This window comes from Colletotrichum higginsianum, chromosome 2, assembly GCF_001672515.1.
Source record: "Colletotrichum higginsianum IMI 349063 chromosome 2, whole genome shotgun sequence".
Taxonomy (NCBI): Eukaryota; Fungi; Ascomycota; class Sordariomycetes; order Glomerellales; family Glomerellaceae; genus Colletotrichum; species Colletotrichum higginsianum.
The window spans coordinates 923,639-949,152 of record NC_030955.1 but is presented as its reverse complement, the minus strand read 5'-3'; the positions used below and the strand labels follow the sequence as shown (position 1 = coordinate 949,152).

Below are 25,514 nucleotides of genomic sequence, written 5' to 3'. Positions count from 1 at the left end.
TTGCTGACCAACGAGCCCGCATTTATAGTCCTGCTGAGGTCACCAAAGGGAGACAGACACCGGCCGGCCGGCGCCGCGAAATATGGGTCCTCGCCGGGATGGCTGAAGGCTCACTCGACGCAACTGACTGTAAGGGACAAGGGCTTTGGGCATGGCCACAAATTCCATTTTTCATTTGTGTAAATGGTTCAAATAAAAAAGCCCAGCTGGAAGAAGGAGAATATACACATGGTCGCGAGTCATCAGTTGCAACGCCAGTTGGCGAGCATTCCGACGCAGACTCCGGATCCCTGCAGGTTTATATGCACAGAAGAGAAGAAAAAAGGTGCCACTTTCTCGAAGCAACACTGAGAGCACGCCGTCGTCTCTCTGACCTTGATCCATCATCCCACCATCCGGGGGAGGAAGGAAGGCCTTTACTGGTACTTCTTCAACACCTCGTTGTAGTAGTTGTAACCGGCACCCGTCTCGGGCTCGAACGAGTACATGTACGAAGCCCACCACGGCCCGGCAGCCCACCACGTCGCCCCGAGCCAGACGTCGCTGTTCTCCTGGAGGTAGTCGAGCAGGCCGGTGACGGCCTCCTTGCACTGCGCGTTGGCGCCGCCGGCGAACTCGCCGAGCACGCCGACCTTCTTGTTGGCGCGGAGCCACTCCGTGGCGTCCTTGACGCGCTCGACGCCGATGGTGGCCGAGACGCAGTCGGCCGAGGTGCCGCTGCTGTCGCCGTCGAGGTACTGGTGCATCTCGTACACGGTCTTGCCGAGCGGGTCTTTCAGGCCCTTCATGTTGTCGTTGACGCTGGTCCAGCTGTGCGCGCCGGTCCAGGAGTTGCCCTCGGCCCAGATCCAGTGCTCCGAGCCGGCGGCGCGGATCCCGTCGACGGCGGCCTGGTTCAGCCTCAGGACGAGGTCCTGGTCCATCGAGTTGTACTCGTTGTTGGTGTCGAAGACGACCTTGTCGTTGGACTTGAACTGCGTCGCCAGGTTGGTGAAGAAGGTCTTGAAGGCAGCCGTGTCGGTGATGATGCTCCCGCCGTAGCGGCCGTAGTTGTGCGGGTCGAGCACGGCGTTGCCGCCGGCCGAAGTGATGTGCTCGACGACCTTGGTCAGGCCAGCGAGGTACTCGGCGTTGAACTTGCCCGTAAGGCTGTCGGGGCTCAGTCGTTCCATGAGGAACTGGACGCGGAAGGTGGTGTAGCCGTCGTTCATGAGGGTCTAGAATAGATACACGTCAGTCAAGTCTGCAGTCTGGTGAGACGCTAGCAACGGACCGTGATCTTGGCCGTGTCCGGGAAGGTGTAGTCCTTGCCCAGAGTGCCGGGAGTGCTTCCGGGACCGAACTCGGCGCCACTCTGGTTGGTTCCGAACCACTTGAACTTGCCGGACTTGCCGGGGGTCGCGGAAGCGGATGCGGCAGGGGCGGACGCCTTGCTAGTGGTGGCAGCAGCAGCGGAAGAAACAGGCTTGGTCACAGGAGCAGCCGTTGAAACCGGGACGATAGCGGCGTCGGAGAGCTTGACGGTCGTAGCGGGCTTGATCTCTGCGGCCTTGGATTTGACAGCGGCAGCGGAAGACTTGGCCGGGGTTGGGACGGCGGCGGCCGGAATGGATGACGAAGGGGCTGGCTTGGTGTCAACGGGCTTCGCTGATGACACGGCAACGGCTGGGACCGAGGTCGAAGAAGCTGAACGGCTCGTCGTGGGAACCTGCGGCACGACGGCACCGGCGGACACCGCTTTTGACTTACAAGGCCGTCTAGTCGATGTTCTCAGGGTGGTGGCCTGCGCCAAGGCACTGACGCCTCCGGGCCCGCTTCCTTGGACGCACTGGCTGTAGTAGTCGTTCTGGACGACGCACGTGTAACCGGACACGCAGGTCGTCGCCCCAGTCCAGCCCTTGCCGCCGCAGGGCATGTAAGGGCCGGCCTGGGCCATGGCCCCGCCGACGATGGCGGCACTGACGATGAGTCCCTTCATGATGAATGCCAGATTCAGTGAAAGGAGTGTGTGTAAGTGTTGAAAAGAGTGACTTGTTAAAAGAATGTCGTGATGCAAAAGAGTGGAAGGCCCTGAAAGGTAGGGTAAGGAAGAAACTTGGTGCAATGGAGAGAGCAAGATCAGCTACTACCAGACGAGGATGGGTGTCCTCTCAAGTCTTTATATCTGAGTTGCTCCTCCAGGAGTTGAACTTGCCGTCCCAATGCAATCTAGGTCGTCCATCGTGTGCCGACTGGCCATAACGGTGGAAGTCGAGATCCCTGTTGCGTGGATGCAACTCGTGGGGCCACCCCCCCCTTTTTGTCGAATCGTCCCATAGCTGAGGGACACTGGCGGGAATAGTGACGTTGAAGGACCCGATTCACCAGGGCAAGTTGGGCTACAGGCACGCGGGTCCCAAGAACTCGCGGTGAGACCGGGATGTGGCCTGCTCGCCCTTCATTTTGTTTCTCCTCCTTCATTTCCTTGGCCGGTGTTCTAGAGCGTTTCCGGCGGTTCGTCTGATGGGGTTGGCTTTGTCAGTCAGACTTCCCGGGGAGAAAAAGGGGACGGGGGGGGGCGGCTGTGCGATGGGCCAACCTTGCGGCTAAATGAGCACGTTACTTTTCGAGAAATCAGCGCACTACCCAAGAGTTGGTTTCCCATGTGGCCACCTCAGGAACTAGGTTAAGGTTCCTAGTTATCAATCTCAGATATTGCTCTAATGTGAATTCAGGATTAGCTCCGTTTGTTGTTGTCGACGCACATGATGGAACGATATTTTTGCTCTTTGCTCTCTGGTCTTTTCCCAACTCGAAGCCTCTTTCCCGCCGAAGCTGTCAAAGTCTTGGCTTTGCCTGGATGAGGACGATCTTTCTGGGGCAGCGCCTGGCCAGGCCTGCGTGCCGTAAACGCCGTGCCGGATCCGAAGGGGCCGGTGGGTCACCAGAGCCGGGGTTCCGAGTTGTTTCGGGTTTGAGTGGTTTGTAATTTTGACTTTGCTTTTCCAGGTGGCAACGGCGCAAGCACCGTATCGGGAGAAGCTGCCCTGGTGGAACAAGGGGTTACCTTGACCTGACAAGAGTTGAAGCTTTTGTGTGGGTTTTTTTAGCATCTAACCTCGTTCGGTCCTGGAGGTTGCTCAGAACTCGCTCAAGTGGTCCCTTTTATGCTCACGCGGTGGAGAAAATGGCAGCAGGGTAAGAAGAAATCAGGGAGGAACAGTGAATGCAGCATAAGGGCAACAATCCCGCGTGTTTGTCTGTCGTGAATGCATATCGCCATATGCCAGGTCTCGGTGCTCGGTTCCTCATGCATCCCAAGCTTTGCAACGTGCTACAATGCATCTCATAGCCAATGTAATTCGGAACACAACTCCCGGACGGTAAGCTCGGCGGCATACTGGTGCCCGTCCGGTACGGCCATTTTGGGAGCACGCGTGGCATGAGATGCGTGGAGCTCTGTTAGGGTAAGACGTGATGTACCGTCCATTTCACTAACACCAGATGCCTCCACCACCTCCATAGAAGACGATGCTTGGGTACTGTCACAGGTAGGAAAAGTCCACTTTCCCTTGCTTTCTTCCCCTCTTTGCCTGCCGCTTACTCACACACCATTTTATCTATCTTGTTCCAAGGTTCACTTATTCTCACTCACTGAGCAGTGTCCCAAGATGCCAAACTGTGTCATTCCCTCTTTTGACGAAATCTGTGCCTCGACCGATATTCAGAGTCCCCCTGATGCATCCGCAACCGTGGTGAGAGTCGGCCAGCATGTTGCGGTCAAGTTCGGCGCCCGTATTTCACTTCTTAAGGCGGATAATCTCAAATACGTGTCGAAAAACAGCGATGTTCCTGTGCCCAAAGTCCTCGCGACGATGACCGAGCCGGAGGCAGGTTGCAACTTCATTGTGATGGAGTACGTTGATGGCCAGGGGCTTGATGCGGTATGGGAATCCTTGACGTCTGAAGAGAAGCACGACATAGGCAAGCAAATCCAGACGGCCCTTGAGGACCTCCGCAAGATCCCGACTCCCGGCTACTTCGGGGCTCTCGATCGGCAACCCTTCCCCGATGGAATATTCTGGACGCGGGAAGGGAATCCGGAAACGTCAGGTCCTTTCGACACGGAGGAGGAATTGAACAAGGGAATCATACGAAGGCTGGAGGCTTCCGAGCCTGCACCATACATTACGCTGCTGCGGGCGATCATGTCCGAGACGCTGAAAGCCATTGCGATCGCTCTCCTCATCAGGCGGTGAGGTCCGAACCATCAGGCATAGGTATGAGCATATCCGAGCACAAACGGTATGTACTGAATAAGCAGTTTGGATATACGGTATTAAACAACTTTCGTTAGAAATACAGGGAAGCATCATCTGCCGGTTCTTACGCTTCGTTACATGTTGAACACCAACACCACCGCGAACATCAGGAAAGCCAACAGGCCTCCTCCGGCGCGAAGCGAGCCGGCAGCGCTCTCGTCCTCGCCGCTTCCACCACCCCCACCGTTCCCATCGTCGTTGTCATCGCCGCCGCCGCCGCCGCCGTTACCAGAGCTCGCCCCCTCAATCACGTCACCGGGGCCGGCAGCCCACTGGAAGCCCGACACGACCTTGTCCGAGTACCCGACCGTCGACGAGCCCATGGTGCCGTCGTCGTTCGTCGTCGAGCCCGCCACGCACCGCCCGCCGTTCCACTTGACGCCCGCCACCGCCGCCCACAGGCTGGTCATGTTCGTCAGGGTGTCCCAGGTGTAGTACAGCTTGCAGTTCGCCGCCTCGTACCGGAACTGGACCGGCGTGCCGTCGAGGTCGTCGTCGAGGTACACGTTGGCCGAGTTGATGGTCCACGTCGCCGTCGGCGAACCGGCCAGCGGCGGGTCCCGCTGCGCGAAGGGCGTCAGGTCGACGTCGTCGGGCGGCGTCGCGAAGGCGCCGAGCGTCGGGTACAGGAGCTGGTAGAGGTTCAGCGAGAGGACGGGCCCGCCCTTGGTGCCGCCGACGGCCTGCATGGGCGCGTCGATCGGCCGGCCACCCATGGCGACGACCTGGATGCCGAGCTCGCGGGTCATCATGCCCACGACGTAGGCGCAGGCCGACGCGCAGTGGCCGTCGGTGACGATGACGGTGTCCTCGGGCTTGAACCACGGCTCCGGGACCTCGAAGACGCCGGGGCTACCGTCGCGGGCGGTGGCCACGGACGCCGGCTGCACGATGTTGGTGTACTCGTCGTCGCCGATCTTCTCCGGGCCGTAAAAGTCCTCCCAGTTGGTGAAATTCTTCAGGTCCTCGTCGACGAAGCCGCTGAAGCCCACGGGGTACGGGATCGTCTGCAAATCGACGCCGAGCTTCTCTGCCGTTGAGCCGACCCAGTCGAGGGCCTGGTGGGCGCGAACACGCATGTTCATGTGCGCCTCCTTGCCGCCCTCGGGAAACAGAATCCCGTACAGGGCCATCGCGTTGGCCACCAAGCCGCCGCCGTTGCCTTGCAGGTCGAGGATGAGCTTGGACTTCCCTTGTCTCCTGCTGGCTTCGACGAACTCGATGGCGACTCTGCCGAATTCGATGGGGTCTTCCAACATCGCCTCGATGACAGTCTGGCCAATAGTTCTGGTGTTGTTTTGCGACACGAAGCTGTTGACGGCCAGAACGGCCGCGTCTTCCAAGGCTGAATCGTTGAAGACGTAGCCGCTGATGTACCTATCCTCATGGATGACGAGAGGGAGCGGGTATCCCTCCAATTCCGGCGAAAAGTCCCTTGTGGTAGATTCAAGCTTCACCTCCGCCTCGCCGTCGTCTCCAGGCACTTCAAAGCGGTCGTGGACGGCGCTGCCAGAGTCGATGCCGGAGAAGTTCGTCACAACACGGGCGGTGTTGACGACAGTCGCCTCAGTGCCGTTGGTGAACTCGATGACACTCTCGTCCGAGAGAGTCGTGTGGTAGTACCTGCGAGCACCAGTGGTCTCAAGAACGTTGGCCAAGGCCGCGCTGTAGAGCTGCTCGTTGTATGCCGCGTCGGGATCCTGGTCTCGCGAGTTGTCGACGGCTCGCTGCTGGATGTAGTCGACGATGGATGAGTTGTCGAAGGACTTGACCTCGGACGCATTGTACCCTTGCTGCAGGCTTCGCTCATAGTCGGCTACGTCCACGTCAGTGAGTGCATCATAGGATGGTTTCGCCGTTCTTACAGTGAAGGTAGATCCTGGGCGCCTGGACACCGTCTTCTGAGATTGAAACGAAGAGGGCTGGGGTCGAGAAGTTGATCAAGAGGGCCAGAGCAGGGAACCACGCCAAATGCCCATCGCGAGGCTTGACATTGATCAGTCTGTACAGATCCACAGTGAAGTCAAGCTGCGATTCGTATCCGCCATTCTCGAGAGAGTTCGTGATGTTGTCGAACCCGCCAAAGATGTCGACCCCTGGGTACAGGTACTCATCCGGTGGGTTAGGAAGAATGCCAATTGTGCTTTGGAACTCGAGCCACGGCCGGATGTATTCGACAATCGCAACGTCTCTTTCGACGTCTACCGGGATCGATCTCAGACACTCGTATGCGACTGAAGGCTTCACCACCACGTTGTCTAAAGAGACTGTCAGCCTTGAGGAGCTGTTTCGAGGCTGTTTCGGTTCGTTTAAAGCAAACTCTGAATTTGGTCTCGCGTACTTGTTGTGTTTGCCGAAACGGCTTCATCGTAAGCTCGGCCAATCTCGGCACAGGCGTCGTTGCTAGATGTTTGTCTCCGAAATGGAGTTGAGATAGCCGGAGCTGCGACGGCGAGACCGGCGAGGGGTAAAGTCCGTGCAAGCGCGGAGGCGAGATGGACCATCGTGACGGGCGGCGACGACGACGAGGTGTAACGACGGGTTCAGAAGATTGGGCGCTCTTCAGCTTCACAGCTGCCTGCATAGGACGCATCCTGCCTTTATGTCCGCGACGCGTCCGACAGAACCAAGGATACGACTATTGTTAGCGGCTCATCCTTCTGTGGCACCAACAGGCCTACGAAAGTCCCTGGGCTGAGGCAATGAGCAACAGCCTGCAAGGCCGGGCGGCGTTGGCGGTGCTTGGCTGACATGGGGTCGTGGGGTTCGTCTTCCAAAGTTGTAATTGGCGAGTCGCCGACCTCTCACGCCAAGCTGCTCCGTTTGTTGTTGGCCAGCTTCTTCGCTTGTGTCCCTCCAGCCACCTCATGTTCTCCTTTGGTGTTGCGATACTAAGATGTGTGCTTTCTTAACACGATGATCAACTCGGCATTAGAGGAAATAGATGATCTGGAGGAAATGGGGTGAGGATTTTGAAGATGTGGTATCCGGTAGCTCATATCTTGTGAGTTGTTGGTCGCCCCGGCAGCCTGAAAATGTTTGCCCGACAAGCCCTGCATCGACCCGTCCCAGGGGACGGCAATCCTGGCACGCGTAACACGTATGGGTCCTAGCCACTGTAATCCTGGCCCCAGTTGCGCGAGTCCAACAAATGACGTCCGCGAAGGAGCTACAGCCCTAGGCATTACGTAGGGGTGTCCCGGGCTACGGACGGCAGCCTATTCGAGCGGAGCCAGTTGGCTTGCGCGCCTTGGAACGGTGGGCAAGTTTGCGGGTTGCCAAGACGGGTGGGAACTATTGGCCTGCGCCTCAAGCACGGCAGTGGAGACGGGTTCTTTCAGCTAACGGGAATGAGAACATATTCTGGTCTCGTGGTGATCCCCTCAAGGCATGGGCGTGATGTATGGGTTGGTTTTTTTTTGACATAAAGGTATGGAACTTGCCACGTTCCTCTCACGAAATCAGTATCTGCCCGGCCTTTCCGAGTCTCCAATTTGGAGATGCCTTCGCGTTTGACTGCAGACATTACAAGACAAATTAGATCGAACTGCGGTCGGATGTTATGATGGGATGTGAAAGCCAGTAGGAACATTGAATACAGGGCTTCCTTTTCTCTCGTTCCCCAAGGCTGCTTCTACCAACGCACCGGTGATTATAATTCCAGATCCTGAGCCGGACCTTGTAGAAATCGCAATTTCTTGGAGTAGCAGAACTTGAAAGAACTATAAAATAAATTTTTAAAAAGTCAAAAAAGAAAACCGGGGATAAGAAGGAAACAAATAGCAAAGTCCCTAGCGCGCTGGTCTTAGACCAAGTTATCACTTCACTGCGGTCCCTGAAGATGGCCCTGAGATGCAGCACGGCACGGGATGAGGGGAGTTGCCGATCACGGGACTGAGGCGATCTCGTATTGAACGTCGATGCGAAACCGGTTACGAAACATGCTTCTATTTTAACTCCATGATGCAGACAACTCTCAATCCATTAGACATGAATAGCCATCAACTTGCGGCTCCTGCATTGACTGACGCAAAATCACCCCGTCACTAGACGCAACACGTAGCCAAACCCCACGTCGCTCGTCGCGTACAGCTTCGAGCAGTCCCCGTCCAGCCCTCCTTTCAATACGTGTGGATGCTTGCCCAGTGCTAAGTCCTGGCAGTAATAGTGACTTTGTACTCGATCGAGAAGAACTCATCGACCAGCCCAGTTGCCCATGTCAGCGAGCATGACGGCGGGAGACATAGCGAGGTCCCGGCAGAGATGGAGGGAGCAGTTGGAAATCGACTCCAAAGTTTCGGTGTAGAGCAACGAAAAGGGGGGAATATGTGCCTCTACTTGTCGAGTCGCAGGTGTTGCCTTCGACCATCGTGTACCACTTTTCGGTTTGGCACCACGTAGAAGGTTCGGGAATTCATCGAGGCTTGATTACCGTGAACGTTGCGTCGTGGTGTAGTATTCCGCCCACCAGAAGGAGTTGAGCTCGTTCTCGGGTATTTCCTCGCTGGTAGGAACCTTGGTAAACCCATCGATGTCTTCACCGCAGTACTTTCCGGTGTCGGTGTCCTTGAGGCAGGTCTGGGTCCAATCAGCTCAGATGCGGTCCCTCGGCAGAGTTGGCAGGGCATCATTCACGTAGCCCTCGCCAGCGATGGAAACGCCGTCGAACCAGCCCTTCGAGCTCTTCTCGTAGGACTCCGAGAAGACGATACCGATATCGCCAGTGTCAACGAGACAGGTTCGGAGCCCAGGCAATTGATAGTATTGGGTTTGGTTGTTGCATACGATAATCTCGGTGAGGGCGTTATTACTGCAAGTCTCGGCATGATCAAGGCCGTACAAGGCCGTATAAGGCCGTACATGGATTCCGGGCTTGTCCGTTGTCCAAACGCGGTAACTACTGATGCTGGGATAGGCCAGCTGCCTTTACGGATCCCGCAGGGTAAGCCCGAGTGGTAACCCGAGCTGCCGGGCACACAGGCGTAAAAAAAATGCGATCGAGGACCTTCACATGAACCGGATCCCTGCCGGGCCGGCCAGTCCGGCGGCATCCTAGCCCCACCTGAACGCTGCTGCCCCGTCTGCAAGGGTAGCCCGGGGCCGAAGGCCGATCTAACTTTTCCACCTTCGTTTGCTGGATTCTAGGAGCAATAGGCTTACCTGCTGTATTGTCTAGCCAAAAGGCATCTTCGAATGTACGCTATAACTTGTGATATCAACGGGAACCCTACGTCACCGAGATATCCAGCATTAATGTACTGCATGATGGGAGTGCGGACGATGTTAGTCTCGAGTGAGAATTACTCTTCCACCCACAGACACGGCCTGGTCAATAGCGTCTGTATCTTGCGTGACGCCGTCGCCCTCGGCGCCGTAGTCTTCCGCATTCCTCTAGAGCTACAATTGCTACCCAGTCCGGATTTAGAACAATCTTCGCTTTCGCACAAGGACAAACTTGTAAGTCTTTGGTGCGAGTGGAGTCGCATCGGATGAGCCTATGCCCAATATCCACCACTCCTCGGCCCGTTTGGCAGTGACGATCCCGTCTCTGTCTCTGCGCACCAAGAGTTTTCCCCTCTAGCGTCCTGAGCGAGGCTGGCATAGTCCTGACATTGGTCTTGTGCGTGCATTTCTTCCTTGGTTTCTTCTCCTTCGCACAAATCGTCGCCCACGTCAGACTTTTAGGTATCCACTACAAGACGAATATTAATAGCACTTGGCATAGTTTATTTTGGCCAACGCTTATTTTCAATTGTTTTTTTTTCAAAGAGCAAAATTTAATTATCGGGATAATGTCTTGGCGCAAGCGCAGCCGTCCGTCCCCAGTGAAAACATTTCGATTGAAAAACTTAGAGATTCCGTTCTCAATGTGAATTTTGTATAAAGAGAAACAGTTCTTCATCAGTTCATTTGACCACCCGCCTCAATAAGTTTACTCGTCTATCAAACATTATCTTCAAAAGCTTTCGCCATGTTCCGCCCCGCTCGTCTCCTTCTGCTCCTTGTAGCAATTGCGTCCGCAAGCCCAATCCGTCCACTCAATCCGGACAGTGATGTTGCGGATACACTCAACTCCCGCGACGAGACAAGTCAACAATCACACAATTACTATTACACTCAGACAATCACATCCCCGCCCGGCGCCGATTCGTCCAAAAACAAGCACGCCCACGAAGAATAGTACCATTTCAAACTTCGCCAAATCTATTCCCATGGCACTTACATCCATTACATGTTACTCGCCGGCCAAATCACTGTCACCGCAGAAAATGTCAATTTCTCTGGAGAAGCGTGGCGTATGAGATGGGAGAGGGAGCCGGACGAGAAAGAATGGACGCCGGACAAATTCGGCTTCGCCAGGCGTCCTAGTCAGGCGGTGATCTATGAAGGCAAGAAAACTGAGAGCAAAGTCTCGAGAGAATGATTTATAGAGGTTGGGTATGTTGAAACAGACTGGGCCTTCCTACACCAACAAACAACTAACAACGGTTTTAGGGACACATGGTTTCGAAGATACCCTTAATGTCGCGATTTATAGAGTGCTAGGTGCAGGGTTATGACAATTGTTTATAGATTAAAAAGTATTCGGTCGCTAGTAGACAGACCAGTAATTTAATGTCAGCAGTCACAGCAATCGTGCCATACCCGGAACAGCGCGGGCGACGAGAGATGATGATGATGACATCCATCATCGAGAGATTCATAATCGCCGAAGGGATTGCCGTCCAACCTTTTCTTCCAAATTTCATGTCAGTCCCAAGTGGTGTGTTGTAACTTGTAAGCACGGCAAGGCATGGCGAGCCTTTTCCGTTAGACTTACGAGTAGACTCTTGGAGGTGCCGATCCCACTCAACACAGTGCTGGCTCTCGTTCTTTCGTTGGCTGAAGATTTAGTGTTCGGTTTGCTGTTCCGGATCCTCTTCAGCCAAGCATCATAGATGCTGGAGGGGTTTAACTTCATCCACGCATCATAGCTGTTAACATCCTCGACCCTGTGACACCGGTTTACCGTCTGCGAATCCACTAGCCAAGTACAACACTCCTCATGGAAACCAATATGGAGTTGTGCATAATAGGAATCCACCTTTGAAGAATAGAAGCCAGACTTGGATAGCTCACATATCTTCCCCCCAAAGTAGCAGCTCCGCCTCATTGAGCAGCGTGACAAGTGAGCGGAGGCCCCTCCTCGTCGATGACGAGAAAAATTGCAGAACCGACGGTTGTGGCAGGTGTCAAAGTCGATAAAACCTGCGTCTTTGAGGACTCGGGCCTCGAAGACGTGAACAAAGGACTTGAAAACACCTTTGTCTGCACTATGACCCCGGGAATATCTGACGAAATGGGGTTCGAATAGGCATAAGTCTCCTGACCAGACATCTTGAAAGTGCCAGGGTTTCGTGCCCAGAGAAGTCGAAGGGTCCGGTTGCGTTGGCGATGCAAGTCGAGCAATGTCCGTCTCAAGGACCAGAATGAAGGTGTTTTGCCCGCAGAGCTGAAGGTTCGTTGGCTTGTCAACGAACGTCTCATGCACACGCCCTTGCTGGGGTCTAAGAGATCAAGGGACAGTCTTGTGGCGAGGGCATTTACATTCAGATTGACTTTGGTGTAAGGCAGCCAACGTGGTTAACAATGTTTTGTATGAAGAGAACCACTGCTCGCTCACCCATTTGATCAAGACAGTCATTCTCTTCCCTCCCAACCTTACTCTGCATCAAGCGAGGCCTTCAGCGCGATCGAACAGGGGTTGACACGAAGAAGAGTTTCAATTCTGGACTAGCTTCACACTTGTCTCTCATTCTGGGCTCACGTCCTTGTCGACATCATCGCAACTAGTCGAGCATTTCGAAGCTTTCAAAACTCTCATCGGCCGCAGTCACATTGTGGATTCATTTTGGGAAGTCTGAGGACGATATTTGTGTGACCTAAACCTCTCTACCTCTCTCTCTCTCGCAAACATCCATCCCGGTCTATAAAGCAAAAGTCTGTGCAATAGTTTTGGTGTCTGACCAGCCTGTTTCTGATGCCTGGCCTCCTTCTCAAAGTTCGACATGTGTCGATAGGAGGGACGACGAGAATCCGAACGATACATGGCCTCTCCATCTGCAGGCCGAGAAAACAGCATAGGAAAGAAAAAGAAAAAGGAAAGGACAACAAAACCAGCCTGACACAACCCATCTCAGGTCTCAGATCGCTTTCCTCAAAACTTCACACCCCGATGTCGTGGAAGAGGACTTGTACGGTCGTAATCTGAATTTGAGGTCTGGCTCAGCCCCACAGCGATATAATTTAGGTGGCGGATGCAGTTATCTCAGTTGGCGGGTCGAAATCAGCATATCACCCAGCCGGTTCGCAAGTGCAGATGTTCCTGTTCCAGCATTCTCTCAGTCAGAAGCTCAGTTCGGCGTGTGGTTTTGGAGTAGCAGTCGAGACATACCTGCAGACCGTTGCGTGGCTTCATCGCCTGCCGCTGCAACCTCGCGCTGCCGCCTTACCTCAGACTTGTGAATCCGGCGACTCTTCGCGTTCTCGAAAGCCACTGATCGTCGCTCTCGGCCAGTGAGCGGACGAGTGGAGGGGCTCCTGCTCCGGGGATCCTCCCAGAAATAACTCCGGCAAGGCGCGAGCTCGTATGGGTTTATCAGCCGAAGCTGGTCTTCTGTGACCGGGGTCGGAGGCATAGGCTTTGTAATGGTGTCGGGAAGCCTGAATTGCTTAAGCGACGATCTGAAGCGTCGCTTGCTCCTTGGGGAAATTGCCCGAGGGCTGTCGGACTGATCCTCATCCTGTGGTTCGGCGTTGCGGCTCTTCCGGCGATGCTCGACCTCCTCGTAGCCGTCAAAAACAATGTTACCCTGTTGATCGACCTCGTCGATGAACATGTTGAGATCTTGCGTCTCGCTGTCATGACTGCTGGATCTCTCTCTCTCGCCTTGGCGGCCTTTGTCGATGTTTCTGGCTGGGGCTCGGACTGGGACTGAACCATCTAGAACGACATTCTCCTCCTAGGAGTGTATCGTGAACTTGACACCGGTGATTTGGGACAGTCTCCGAACGAACGGGACACATAGGCCTAAACGGTGTGGGGTGCCACACGGTCCGCGACTCAAATGAATTTCGAACTCGGGTTTGAAACCTTCTTCTCGCAGAATTTGTCTTAGATGGCGTAGGTCCTTGAGGGTTACCTTGCCCTTCTTCTTTTGGTACATTGCCAAAAGAGTGTACACCATATGCGTGGACAGCTTCTTTTCGATATGGCCGGCTCTCCAGTTGCCGACATTTCCATCCGACGTCGGCTTGCTGTGTCCGTCGAAGGGCGTGCGCAGGTTGATGCGCAACAATTTTGCAAGGACTTTGACCCTGGCTACCCACTTGGCATCAAACAGGAAGTCTTGTTTGTCCTGTTCTCGGACAGGAATAAATTCCGTCCCGCTGATGGCCGACTTGAGAACTTGAAGCTGGCCCTTTGCATCCCGCATGCCTATGACACCACATGTCTTCAGACTGAAATTGTTTCTTACTTTTGATATTTGCGAGTTCTTGGTAGTGTATTCGACACTGGCCACTGACTGCAGAACTTGAAACTCAGGGCCTGTTGTTCGATACAGGTAGAGACTCTCACTGGCTTCCCACACGGCATAATCATCACCGTCGTGAGTACCAGGGCGGAGAGAGCCTCCTCCGACTTGAAAGAGCACATCAAGTCTCGGATGCTCGCTCTTCATTCTCTTGAAAAAGAAAATTCGTTCAGTTGGCTTGTTGTAGACGACGGTTGCGTCTTCGAGGGATCGACTTTCTTCGTTCATCTCGACGTCAATGTTGACGGTAGGAGAGACGTCGGTGGTGTCGGTGTTGTCCGTGTCTGGCATCTCGTTTGTGATCTCGTTGCAAGTATCTTCGATACTTCTCATCAAGTTATCGCAGACCACATGTTCAGTCATTGTCTTCGTTGATTCTGACAGCTGGGTGTGCGAAATGAGTCGAGTTCCCTCTTGAGGGGCTATCTTCCGAGCCTAAATGCTCAGGACGATTGGAAAATCTTGAGTTGGCAAGCGGTGATGCTCAAACCGTATGGTCGAAATGAGACAGACAGATTCGGAGTCAGGATCTAGAGCTGAATCCAATGAGTTAGCGATGTAAGTCAAGACGTGAAGAGCAAATGCGACGTGATGGATGTCCATGACGTACCTGCCGCGAAGTATAGGTAGTGTGAGTGAGAAGAAGATGCCAGAAGCCGGGTAGAGGGAAAGGGCAAAGGCGGACTTCTGCTGAGACCTTGTGTGAAAGCTGTCGCAGCGGAGACAGCGAAGGAAGTTGGACGAGGTTGAGAAGAGAAGAATGATTGAGCGACCGACTGAGAGACGGGTACTCGCGAAGCGCGATGGCTTGGATGGGTCGTGTTTGGGGTGAGAGAGATGTGCTTGTTGGTTCCAGTGATGGATAATTGAGGGCGCGCGCTCGAGCGAGAAATAGATGAAGAAAGAGAAGGTTCTCATCTGTTGAGTGTTGACGAGAAAAGCACGCGATTTGGTGAGGTTGTGGGTGGAAAAGTGAGCCTGCAGCACAAGAGGCCGGAGGCAGTCTGGTTTGAAAATAAATCAAAGTGAAGGCCTGGTTTAGGAAGGCACGAACCGTCGATGTAAAAAGGCTCGAGGTGGGTTAGTGAGGTGAGAGGTGCGGTGAGAAATGTGGTGTGAGCTGTGATGGGGTGTGATGATATGGTTGAGATGGATCTGTCTGAGATGTAAACGTCAAGGCAGGACCGCGATAATTAGGAGTAGCGGGCAGGAACGACCGAAACGCGCTTCAAGGACGCGTCGGTGGGATAGAGAGGCAAGAAGTTCACAATACCGCGCCGGAAGCGTTACACAAGAGGCGAAGAGGGGGCCGACGTGAACTCCGACGGGGCGCACTACATGTCAAGAAAGAAGAGAGTACGACAACAACAACAACACCAGGTGAAGACGGAACTTGAATTTGGGTGCGGTTCCAAATGTGTCAATCATGAAACCCGTGATCCATTTTCAGACGCCTAACCCAATGCCCTTTTAGCTGCCGTAGTCCATGAACCGGAAAACCTCATTTTTACCACAAGCATTTTATTTCATCTTCTGAGAATAATGTGCGTGGGGGGAATAATTTACTCGTCATCCTCCTCCTCCTCCTCGGCCTCAGCGGTGGTCTGGGCAATACCTTGATGGGGGGTCAGCAAGGGATGTTCTGATGCGGATCAAAACGAGGTGGAAGAAACTCACGGTCCAAGTCACGCTGGCCGGACTGGGTGATGCGGCGGCCACCCTTCTCCTCGTCCTGCTCAAGGACGCCAATCTTCTCGAGGGCCTGGACGATCTTGCGGTCGACGGAGCCGGAGGCATCGACGTGGTGGGAGGGGCGGACACCGCGGTTCTTGGCGGAGCCGTGGACCTTGCGGAGACGGCCGACACCGACGGTCTTGCGGAGGTAGATGTGGCGGGCGACGGAGGCGGCGCGGACGTAGAACCAGTCAATGTTCTGGGGGGGGAGCTCCTTGGCGGGGCCGGTCTTGACGATGTCAACCCAACCTAATGGACAGGAAAAAGTCAGTCATGAGCCGTCCCAATCAACCTATTTCAGGGTAGAGGGGGGAATGGAGGAGACATACCGGGGATGGGCAGCTTGCCCTGACGCTTCAAGAAAGCGGCATACGCGTTGATGAACTTCTGCGCCTGCCCGGAGAAAAACAAACCAATTAGCATGATTCCGTCATCAGAAGTCTTTCGACTCCCTCGCGCCTGCTCCGTTTCCTGAGATTGTGTTGTTCCCCTGCCCAGGCATCCCCCCTCGCCGGTCTGCCGTTGTCCTCGAAAGCCAAGCCATATCTCAACACGCACGCATGCATACACCATCTTCTGCCTTGCCCACTCCCCGCGCGTAGTAGTCGCGACAGCCGCAAGATTGCACCATGAGGGTATGTTCCAACTCCTCGTTGATCCTATCAAGCTTCGGGGTGTGGTCGCAGAGAGAGACGGGCGGTGCTAGAATCGCGGTCGCGATGGTAGAGCGCGACTGCTAGTTGGATGGCTCATGGTCTTTCGAGGCGACAGCGCGGTGTCATCGGGAGGTACCGAAGGGTCGAGAAGTTCGCAATTCGAGGTTTCGAAATAGTGTTTTGTTGTTCTGCTTCCGAGAGAGGGGTTCTCGGGGCAGCGTGGTGTTAACCTACATCGACATCGCGGACGTTGATTCCACCGGCCATTTTTGCGGTATTGATTGGGTATTGAGGGAGAAGGGCGGACTTGGGTGCGGGCGCTGGGCGATGGAAATTGGGCGATGAGGTCGGTCAGTCAACGAGAGATTATTCGCAAAGGCGGGCATCCGGCGATGGGAAATTTTTGGTGGTTGCGCGCGAGACTTGGCGCAGGGTTTGCTGCCCTGGGACAGAAGGGGGTATCACGTGCTGCGTCTTTGGAAAAATTCTGTTGGCGGCCTGGCCCAGTCACCGACGCTTCACCTTGATTATCTAAGATGCTCTTTCGTAAGCGTGGGGCACCTGCTCATGTGGGGTTTGACGAGGTTCGGAGCTTCTGTGAACGTTCGTTTTGAGACACACCAAGACTGTCAAGCCACTTTGCGGTGTTCTGTTTGAAGCACAGTTCCAGGAAGCTCGTTATGCAGACCTATGATACAAGATCACTAACTGCAGAACCGCACCTCTTTGGTTTACCCACAATCAATATCATTCAACATGGCAAATCAGGCTAACATGAATACGGCGTCACCGTTGACATGCGCAAGCATTTGAGACCAACTCGAATTCACTCATTCTATCAAAGTTGTCCTTGTGCTCAAGAAGCCTATGCAAAACTCCTTCTCATGCAAAAAAATACAAAGTGCCCTCCGAAGCGAATCTTCCCCGCCATGCAGTAGAGGCAGGCTCACAGACTCAGGTATCATTCTCAAACCATTTTCCCATTACCCATAACCCGTCTCTTAAAACAATCTAGCTCGGTTCAGTCCACACGATTGTGGCAACCACATTCAGCGCATCATGGTTAAGCCCAGTTGGCCAATACAGCCATGACGCAGGCACCGAGGGCGACGCAACCGAAGGCAAAAAGCTGCACCTTGAGCGGCGAGTTTCTCATCTGCGGGTTGAACATGAACTCGTGCGCCAGCAGCTCGACCAGACCTGTGTACATCAGGATACCGGCACTGATAGAGTCAAAGATTCCGTTGACGAGAGTCTGCGTCTGGGCGCTGTTCGGCTTGGCGGCGATACCGACGGCAATGGCTATAGGAGTCGACAGACCGTAGATGGTGGCAAGGATGTGAGGCCACCAGCGTCCGTGAGAAGGCCAGGTAGCAGTGGCAAGACGAGAGCCCAAACCGAGGCCCTCGAAGAACTGGTGGAACGTCAGGACGATGAGAAGAACAACGAGCTCGTCGCTGGTGGCGAGGACCAATCCGATGAAGATGGAGTGGAACACGACACCAAACTCAAGGATGAAGATGGCGATCAGCTGGCCGGCAAGACCATTGTGGCTGTCCCCCTCCTTATGGTCGCGAGCGTGGCCAAGGTGGTCTCTTCCACCCGGCGGGTAGCTGACATCATCCGGAAGCCCTGGCACCTTCTTGGGGTCAACGAAGCCGGCACCTCTCTCGACATCACCCGCTTCGTGCGGGCAAACATCGCTAGCGCTCGTCCCGTCGGTTGCTTGATCCTTGGACTTAACCGTAACGGTACCATTGCCCAACTCGTGATTGTGGCCGTGGGAGAATGCCGAGGACGCAACGTTGGAAGCAACCATCTCGATCAAGAACATAACCATGACAGTCATCAGGCCGATGGCAAAAGCCCAGTCGTACTCGCCCAGCATGGGTGCCAGGCATTCGTTATGCAGGGCCTCGACACCAGGAGCCAGGAGATGCATCCAGGCGGTTGCTATGATGACGCCGGTACCGACGTACTTGAAGATGAAGAAGGTCATCTTGGGGACGTGCATCCTGGTGGTCCGGGCCAGAAAGATGGGCAGGAAGCCGCCGAGAAGCGAGGCGACGAGAATGATGAAGATGGAGGCGATACGCAGAGGCTTGTTGCTCACGTCGACGGCGGCGGCGCCACACTCGTTAACGGCCTCTTCGGCCCCGGCCCCGGCACCCTCATTCTGGCGGAGGGCGAGGAGCTTCACTGCGGAGATTTCCAAAGGATTCATGTTTGCTGATATTGTTGCAGATATCTTGAGGATGGGATATGACGGATGTTCGCTTTATGACTCTTGACAGGAGCCGACGGGGTCAAGCAGTCGTCGGAGCGAGGCAGGCACCCTGAGGGATGAGGCGCTGCGAAGAGGTCGCACACGTTGAACGTCGTGGTACGACTCTGTTGGTGATAGTGACGGTATGCCCGGGATAGGTGGGTGGCTTTGGAACCTGTGCGTCTGCGAGTCGATGGTTCAAATCCCGGACGGGTGCGCGTATCAGGGTAACACAGGATTGCCGAATACGTCGAGCGTGGGGCGCGGGAGCATTCAGTCGCACGTCGTAAGGCGGAAGTCGCTTCGGAAATGGATCCTTGCAGGTCTTGGCTGGCAGCTTGGCGTCTTGGTAAATGGGGAGAAGTGAGGCTCTGGGACAGGTGTTGGGCAGTATATAAGATACGCCAAGAGCAGGGGATCTTGTCGGTTGGAGAAAAGAATGCGAAATCTTTGGGAAAACGTGGTGGTGTGCGGCGAGAGGAGAGATGTCGAGAACCCGGATGGTCGGTCGCGGACGGGGGTTAGGAGGGCATAAGAAGGACGGAGGGACCCCCCGCTTGAGCACAAGGGGACTCGAAACGACGAGGACGGAGGAACCACAAAAGGGTCGGAAACCCGGCACCTTGCAGGACGAAGGAAGAGACAGAGAGTAATAGTGGTAACAACAGTATCTTGGTTCGTCGGCGCTGTCGGTTTTCTGTGGTTCTCCTGGTGCGCGAGCTGATGGAAGGGAGACGTCAAGGTGGGTATGTTGTCTCTGTCTCTATCTCTCCGGATTTTTTATTTTTTATTTTTTCCTTTTTTTTCTTCTTCTTCGGCCGATGTCCTCACAGGGTCCAAAGGTAATCGAGCAGGGCGACGCGAGAGGAGATTTCCGACAGGGAACCCAAAGTCTTGAAGGTTGATAAAGTTTCGGCGGTTGGTTATTGATTCTGCAGTCATGCCGCGACAGGTTGGCAGTACCAGTACAACAAGACCGGGAACTGTTGACCAGAGCGGCGGCGCAAGCACGGATGGGCACCAGCGGTCGCGCAAAATGGAAAATGAGAACCTTGATGGCCAACCATGGACTCGGGTCCACTTTCGTACCTTGTTCCTACGTCGCTGCTCTTATCGGAGAGAGCGAGAGAGACATGGAGTAGTGCTCTGTACAGAAGCAGCTCCTTGTAGCTTCCGGATTCACTCAAGCCCAATAACATGCCATACAAACCGATCCCAGCTATGAACCGTCAGGTGTAGTACCTGCTTTCTCAAATTCATTTACCATGATGTCGACAATACCGTGACAAGACAACTTACGCAACACCAATACCATCCCATATTGAACCCTCGATCAGCACCAAAGGTACGTACAGTCAGTCATCATCCATCCTACTTCGTTCCCAGTTCGCTGGCAGCCCGAAACTGGCACCATCCCTGGCCCGTCGCGCTAGCCTGCGGCTGCTCCACGCCATCAGATTTTGATCCCAGATTGTGCAGCATCCCATTGGTTGGCGAGCTAGCCATCAAGGTTCTCCACACTAGCTTGACCATCAAGGTCCTCACGCTGATATCGCAGCGTCAGCAGCAGCAACCGTACCCAAGGCATCCTAATCGCGCGACCGCATGACTGTGTCTCACACTGATTTCCGATCATACGTAGGCTGGCACACAAGTATAGCGGCACATATGATCATGTCGTGTGCTCCGCAGAATTTCTTTGGCACTATTTGGATTTATTTTGAGTTTGGAATATTTTTTTTCCCGCTTGGAGCGGTGCCGCGTAGGCACAACATCGGCGAGTGCGGGTACCATCTTGGAGATATCTCCGAGAAGTGTATCCGTACAATGTTTGATGGCATCCACTTATGCCATCGGATATCCAACCTAGTTCAGACACCCGCAGCGCCCTCTCTGTTGATCGTTGATCACTCAGAAGTAATATCCTGGTGTGAATGCACGCACGAGGCCATTTGAGGTTGATCGTCCGTCCCATCGCCAAGACAGCTTGGCCACGATATGTCCTGCCAGTCAAGCTTTGGCCAAGCCGGCCGCTTGTCTCCGTCGGTGGTCCTACCATGAACAACCCGGACGTTGTCGTGGTCCTTTGTTCGCAAGCCATCGTGCTGTCCATACTGCTTTCGGCGATGTCCCTTGATGCCTCCCGGCGTGACTTTCCCGGCAAGGTAATCGGCATAGACGGCGTCGCACTCCCTCGTCCCATCCCATGCAAATACCTGCGGCGTCACTTCGTGTTGTGCCTGTATGATACATAGCTACGACGCCGATGTCAAATCCAACGGTTGCAAAGGCGGCGTTACCAGGGACGCCCGCTCGCTCGCCCACATTTCAACTGCCTGAGTTTGCGACCGAGAGACCTTGGGGCCCAGCGTCGCATCGTGAAAAATGTGCCGGTGGGATCTCAATAGCGCGGTCCGTTCATGACGAGAACTGTATTTCCACCCCCAGCGTACGGAATGGCGAATCAAGCTTGCGCAGGTCGATGGCGCTGCCGAGGCTGAAGAGGAGAGACTTGACCCTACCCTCCCACATGATCCCGATCTTCATATTCTGGTCCAACCGCGCCTTGATGACATTACCGTATTCGTCCTCCACCGCCTTCGTGTCATCCGGCGCAGGGTCATCCAGTCTCCACTCCATCTTCGCCTGAAAGCTGCGCTCCCTCGGCTTCTCCTTACGTTCCTCGTCCTTGTTGCCGGTCACGACGACGGGTCTCAGCTCCTCGGGTTCGGGTACGCCCTCGGGCTCATCCAGCCGCCACTCCAGCTTTGCCTGGAAGCTCCGCTCTTTCTTGACGAGGCTCTCGGCCGAAAGTGCCGGCTCAATGTTGCGGGTCAGGTTTTTGCGCCACAGCTCCATGCCCACGGACCAGTCGCTCTCATAGCTGTACACATTGAAGTCCATCCTCGTCGCGAGGCTGCAGTGCTTGCCCGCCACGACAGCGTAGCTGGCGCTGATGTTCCCCATCAGGGGGTTTAGCGTCAGCGTCGCCGTCAACGGTGTCCCGCGATGCTCGGGCAGCGTCGCGAAACGGCCCCCGAAGCTGACCCCGCCCGATTTGTTCAATGTGCCATAGTATATCTCGCCGCCGGCGCTGAATCGTCCGTAGATCCGCTCCTTCGCGTCCTCGCCGACTCCCACCGGCTTCCCGGTCGGCCGGCCGCCGGAGCGCAATTGTGGTTGTTGGTTGTTCTCCACGTCCCCGCCAAAGTTGTACATGCCTCGGAAGCCGAGGAGGCCACCGTCCGATGAAGCAAGGCCCTCGATGGCATACCTGCCAACGTCATATTGGGCCATTCCCAGCAGCGTGCCGCCGTTGCGCAGGAACTTGCCCGACACTGCGCTGAGTTGAAGCTGTAGCGCGGGGGAGATCCGCTTAACAACGAGAGCCTCGAGCATGGACTCGGGGAGGTAGAGACGGCCATACAACAGCGAGGCGGCGGCCGGGCTGAGCAGGGGGTATGGTGTCGCTTCGATTCGGGGTGGGAGGTCGGCGAGTGGTCGGTAGGCGCGCAGCAGCGCCGGTAGCGGGATGGCATCGGACTGAGGGACAAGATTCGCACGGAGCGGCACAGACGAGTACAGGTACGAGATGGAGCCGTCGACAACGCCGACGGAGCCGAGCTGGTATGACGTCGCGAAGTGAGGGGTCGCCAGAGAGGAGAGAGTGAGACGGAGACCTTGCGGCGTCGGGAAGTTGAGCAGTGCTGTGACCAGTAGTGTGTGTCAGCCAGTTTCGATCGTCAGAGGCAGCAAAGATGTCGCGGAAGCACCCAGCGTACCATCCGCAGTTGCGTTGAGCGACGAGTACGAGTTGTCGCGGTTCCAGCCAGTCGCCTCGTAGAACGCGCTCTGCACGTAGCTCATGAACTCGCGCATGGCGGGCGGATCTGCAGGGTGGCGTTACTGAGCAACGTGCTCGTAATCTGCTATTGCTGTAATGTCATTTGATTCGAGAGTGCGCAAAAGGTCCTTTGTCCCAGTCGTCGTCAAGGGCTTGGTGTGATAACCTGTCATCGCAATTTCTCGACGTAACCATCCGAGGCGGGTCACCATCTGTTACTTGTGATTATGTAATCATTTTAGACGCAACGAGATTGAGACATTGAATCGCAAAAAAAGGAGAAACCAGGACCCAATTGCTTGAACTTGTCTGTTGTTCGATCGTTCGGTGAGTTTTTCTCCCTTTTTCGAGTAAATGAATGATGGTTTGGCAGACAAGCTTGCGTTGTGCTCCCATACTGTAATAGTTAATTGTCATTCAGGTCTGGCAAGTACCATCCATACCTTCGGTATCAGCGTCAGAAGTGTTCTGAGATGCTGGGATATTCGTTACAGTACCAAGAACATCTGGAATAAATCTAGTTCCTCGCCCTTTTCGATGTCCACAACGTCATTGATGTTCTGAAGCCGCGGGTCTTAAGCACTAACACTGATTTATATGCTCAGTGTGCCCAGTCCAAGACTTTTGTTACAGCCCAGTCATTCTCACCCTACTGTATGACTGAGATTTCTAGCTTCATGAGCTTTTGAATTAATCTTGAGAACAGCCTGACAAGCTGAGCTGTCGGCCGTACGTCCTTCGCACCCACGTTGTGCTGCAAGCCATCCTCCTGAGTCGTTGATCCTCGCATACTCCCACACAACACGCGCGGTTGCCGGACTATTTTGTCACACTTCCCGCCGGGGAAACGTCTCGAGCCTGAAGACTTCTCGACGACAAGCCATAGCTTGGCTTCACTTGACGGCGACGTAGTACATCATCAGGATCGCAGACGGATATCTCGTCAAAAGAGCTTTCTAGCTGAGTCTATCTCGTTAGTTGATCCCACTCTTTCGACGCCGCTGAAGTACTGAGCGCCCAAGGGTGACGTCGTCCAAGTTGTCTTGACATGTTTCAAGATGAGAGTTATCATCAGTATACACCATTCTACTGACCTCACATGAGAGATTGTTGAGGAGAGCATCAGCATAAACTCATTCTCCTACTTAGTTAGTCCTTTGTGCATTTCTCGCCGCCTTTCACATTCCCGATAAGTCAATCCCTTCCTCAGTCAGCAAGCATGAACAGCCGGATCTCATAGGAAATATGTTTTACCTCGTTTTTTACGCCCTGATCCTCTCTCTATACATATTCCTCAGATTCTACCACAATATCTAGGGCTAAACGATTTGTGGTCTTTAGCTAGAAGCTCTGGCCTACGTTGCACTTGTTCAACCGTATCGTGTTCCCAATCAAGATGTTGTGCATTGGCTTGTTTCAACATCGTTCCTTCTTTGTATTTCTGCAAGTCTTCAAACAAAACTAGAGGGCACTCAGGGACATGAAGCACAGTTAGTTAGTTAGCTGGCTATTTTGATTGGTGTGATACATGGTGCAAACTCTTTGATTTAAGGGCAAGTAGCGTTTCAATGTTTCATTCATTCGTTGTACTACATTACGAACGAGCCCACTCTGCCAACTTTTGAAAAATCAGCCTGGAATCTTCTTCGCTCGAGGACATCTCTGCGTAATAACGCTGGAGGTCCTCCTCGGTAGGCAGAGTCGCTCTGTAGTATGGGACATCCATCTCAAAAAGCTGACGGGACAGCTCGCCATAGATCTCGGGGTGTCCCTGGAAGGACAGGACCAAGCCTGAGTCGGAAAAGAGAATTTCGTTGTCGCTTGCCAGGGGCTTGAAGCCATCTGGCACCTGCTGAACAAACCGCTTGTGGAATTTTGTGATTTTCTTTTTTTTGGTTTCGAGGTGTTAGCAACTTGCGTTCCCACAACGCTAGACTCGTCGAGATGCTTCGAAAGGATTTCTCTGGCTTACCAATGTGTCCTTGCCAAAGACCCGTTTCCCGTCATCGTTCAATTTAAGTTGTTCCACGCCGACCTAGGAAGCTTTTTGTTAGAATGGACCTTCGGCCAGGACTCTGCATGCACGGCACATACCCTTGGATGCTCGAAGCTTCCGATTTTCCCAGAGAGCGCAGTTGCGATTGCTTGGTGACCCCAGCAGATGCCGAGCAGTTTCGTTTTAGCAATGTGCTGCTGCGAAACCACCTGCCGAATCCACTCGAGAGTCGTGTTGACCCAGGGCTCAAACGATGCCTGGCACAGATTGCTCAGTCCGCCGGTGATGATGATGAGGTCGTAGTCTGCAGGGTTCGGCAGGTGTCCGTCCTCCTTCATCGGCGTGTATGTGTTAATGATCGCATCGGGTGTCTGTCGCAGAATGTTGTCCCGGAAGGACAAGACCATGCCCCGATGTTTCGGCTCGTCGATCTCATAGGCTTTGACGATAGCGACCCTGAGGTGGTTTGTCTGCGGAAGTGAACCCATTTTTCTTACTTCGCCGAGATCTTCGTTGACTTCTGATCACTTCAACGGTATCCGAGGGGGGAAAAATGTTGAATTCGACTTATCGGACAGTTGGCATATGTAGGGCCCGGGAAACTATGAGAGCGCGGGCTGTAGCCGCGTTTTTGACTCAACATCCTCGGAGATTCGGAGTGACAGATAAGCCAGCACTCACTTATCCACCTCCACAAAGCCGGCAACGGCTCCGGCTAACATCGGGCACCCACACCATCTTGCGGAATCGGTCATTTGGAATAAGGATCACGGGATCCCCCGAATCCATACAATTACTAATGGAAAGAAAACATTCACTTTACTCAAGATGGGGTTTCGCTCTTGTTTGTTTTATAAGACGTAATATCTGACAAACACTCCCTGCAGCGTTTGTGTGGATGAGTGCATTTGACTCGCGGCAAACCGACTTTGCCGGTGGTTGGCGTTGACAAGTTGACGCAGACCCTGGATTTTGGCTCCCCATCAAAGCCATATCCCCATCGGGCATGGCTTTGCATGAGCTGAGATTCCGTGTTCTTCCGTGATGTACGCATGCTCCAGTCAATGTGGTTTCTCTGAAGCCACGTTTGGACCTCTAAACTGCATGATCTGGACCCGAGGATTTCGGCAGTGTTCTTCAGC

At 54.3% G+C, this 25,514-nt stretch overlaps 10 protein-coding genes across 10 annotated transcripts; 1 reads left to right on the top strand and 9 right to left on the bottom strand.

Moving 5' to 3' along the window:
- Nucleotides 1-416: 416 nt before the first annotated feature.
- CH63R_02031 (Endoglucanase 3) lies at nucleotides 417-1,978 on the bottom strand (the record flags this gene model as incomplete). The annotated part of the gene is made up of 2 exons (XM_018297006.1): nucleotides 417-1,217; nucleotides 1,274-1,978. The coding sequence occupies 2 exons, from the start codon at nucleotides 1,976-1,978 to the stop codon at nucleotides 417-419; spliced, it is 1,506 nt and encodes a 501-aa protein (XP_018161822.1).
- Nucleotides 1,979-3,650: 1,672 nt separating this feature from the next.
- Nucleotides 3,651-4,238, top strand: CH63R_02030 (Phosphotransferase enzyme family protein; the record flags this gene model as incomplete). The annotated part of the gene is made up of 1 exon (XM_018297005.1): nucleotides 3,651-4,238. One exon carries the CDS (start codon nucleotides 3,651-3,653, stop codon nucleotides 4,236-4,238), a length of 588 nt encoding a protein of 195 aa, XP_018161821.1.
- Nucleotides 4,239-4,375: 137 nt separating this feature from the next.
- On the bottom strand, nucleotides 4,376-6,805 carry CH63R_02029 (Peptidase S41 family protein; the record flags this gene model as incomplete). The annotated part of the gene is made up of 3 exons (XM_018297004.1): nucleotides 4,376-6,117; nucleotides 6,167-6,559; nucleotides 6,643-6,805. The coding sequence occupies 3 exons, from the start codon at nucleotides 6,803-6,805 to the stop codon at nucleotides 4,376-4,378; spliced, it is 2,298 nt and encodes a 765-aa protein (XP_018161820.1).
- Nucleotides 6,806-8,495: 1,690 nt separating this feature from the next.
- Nucleotides 8,496-9,565, bottom strand: CH63R_02028 (uncharacterized protein; the record flags this gene model as incomplete). Its single annotated transcript, XM_018297003.1, has 4 exons — nucleotides 8,496-8,724; nucleotides 8,770-8,879; nucleotides 8,937-9,201; nucleotides 9,462-9,565. 4 exons carry the CDS (start codon nucleotides 9,563-9,565, stop codon nucleotides 8,496-8,498), a joined length of 708 nt encoding a protein of 235 aa, XP_018161819.1.
- A 3,039-nt stretch (nucleotides 9,566-12,604) lies between these two features.
- Nucleotides 12,605-13,180, bottom strand: CH63R_02027 (uncharacterized protein; the record flags this gene model as incomplete). The annotated part of the gene is made up of 2 exons (XM_018297002.1): nucleotides 12,605-12,666; nucleotides 12,736-13,180. The coding sequence occupies 2 exons, from the start codon at nucleotides 13,178-13,180 to the stop codon at nucleotides 12,605-12,607; spliced, it is 507 nt and encodes a 168-aa protein (XP_018161818.1).
- A 123-nt stretch (nucleotides 13,181-13,303) lies between these two features.
- On the bottom strand, nucleotides 13,304-14,239 carry CH63R_02026 (uncharacterized protein; the record flags this gene model as incomplete). The annotated part of the gene is made up of 2 exons (XM_018297001.1): nucleotides 13,304-13,699; nucleotides 13,985-14,239. 2 exons carry the CDS (start codon nucleotides 14,237-14,239, stop codon nucleotides 13,304-13,306), a joined length of 651 nt encoding a protein of 216 aa, XP_018161817.1.
- A 1,199-nt stretch (nucleotides 14,240-15,438) lies between these two features.
- Nucleotides 15,439-16,183, bottom strand: CH63R_02025 (Ribosomal protein S19e; the record flags this gene model as incomplete). The annotated part of the gene is made up of 3 exons (XM_018297000.1): nucleotides 15,439-15,491; nucleotides 15,554-15,859; nucleotides 15,940-16,183. The coding sequence occupies 3 exons, from the start codon at nucleotides 16,181-16,183 to the stop codon at nucleotides 15,439-15,441; spliced, it is 603 nt and encodes a 200-aa protein (XP_018161816.1).
- A 1,146-nt stretch (nucleotides 16,184-17,329) lies between these two features.
- CH63R_02024 (ZIP zinc/iron transporter) lies at nucleotides 17,330-18,490 on the bottom strand (the record flags this gene model as incomplete). The annotated part of the gene is made up of 1 exon (XM_018296999.1): nucleotides 17,330-18,490. One exon carries the CDS (start codon nucleotides 18,488-18,490, stop codon nucleotides 17,330-17,332), a length of 1,161 nt encoding a protein of 386 aa, XP_018161815.1.
- A 2,460-nt stretch (nucleotides 18,491-20,950) lies between these two features.
- Nucleotides 20,951-22,411, bottom strand: CH63R_02023 (Mitochondrial distribution and morphology protein 10; the record flags this gene model as incomplete). The annotated part of the gene is made up of 2 exons (XM_018296998.1): nucleotides 20,951-22,239; nucleotides 22,315-22,411. 2 exons carry the CDS (start codon nucleotides 22,409-22,411, stop codon nucleotides 20,951-20,953), a joined length of 1,386 nt encoding a protein of 461 aa, XP_018161814.1.
- A 1,559-nt stretch (nucleotides 22,412-23,970) lies between these two features.
- On the bottom strand, nucleotides 23,971-24,860 carry CH63R_02022 (Copper iron-regulated glutamine amidotransferase; the record flags this gene model as incomplete). Its single annotated transcript, XM_018296997.1, has 3 exons — nucleotides 23,971-24,261; nucleotides 24,349-24,411; nucleotides 24,471-24,860. 3 exons carry the CDS (start codon nucleotides 24,858-24,860, stop codon nucleotides 23,971-23,973), a joined length of 744 nt encoding a protein of 247 aa, XP_018161813.1.
- Between the last annotated feature and the right edge of the window lie 654 nt (nucleotides 24,861-25,514).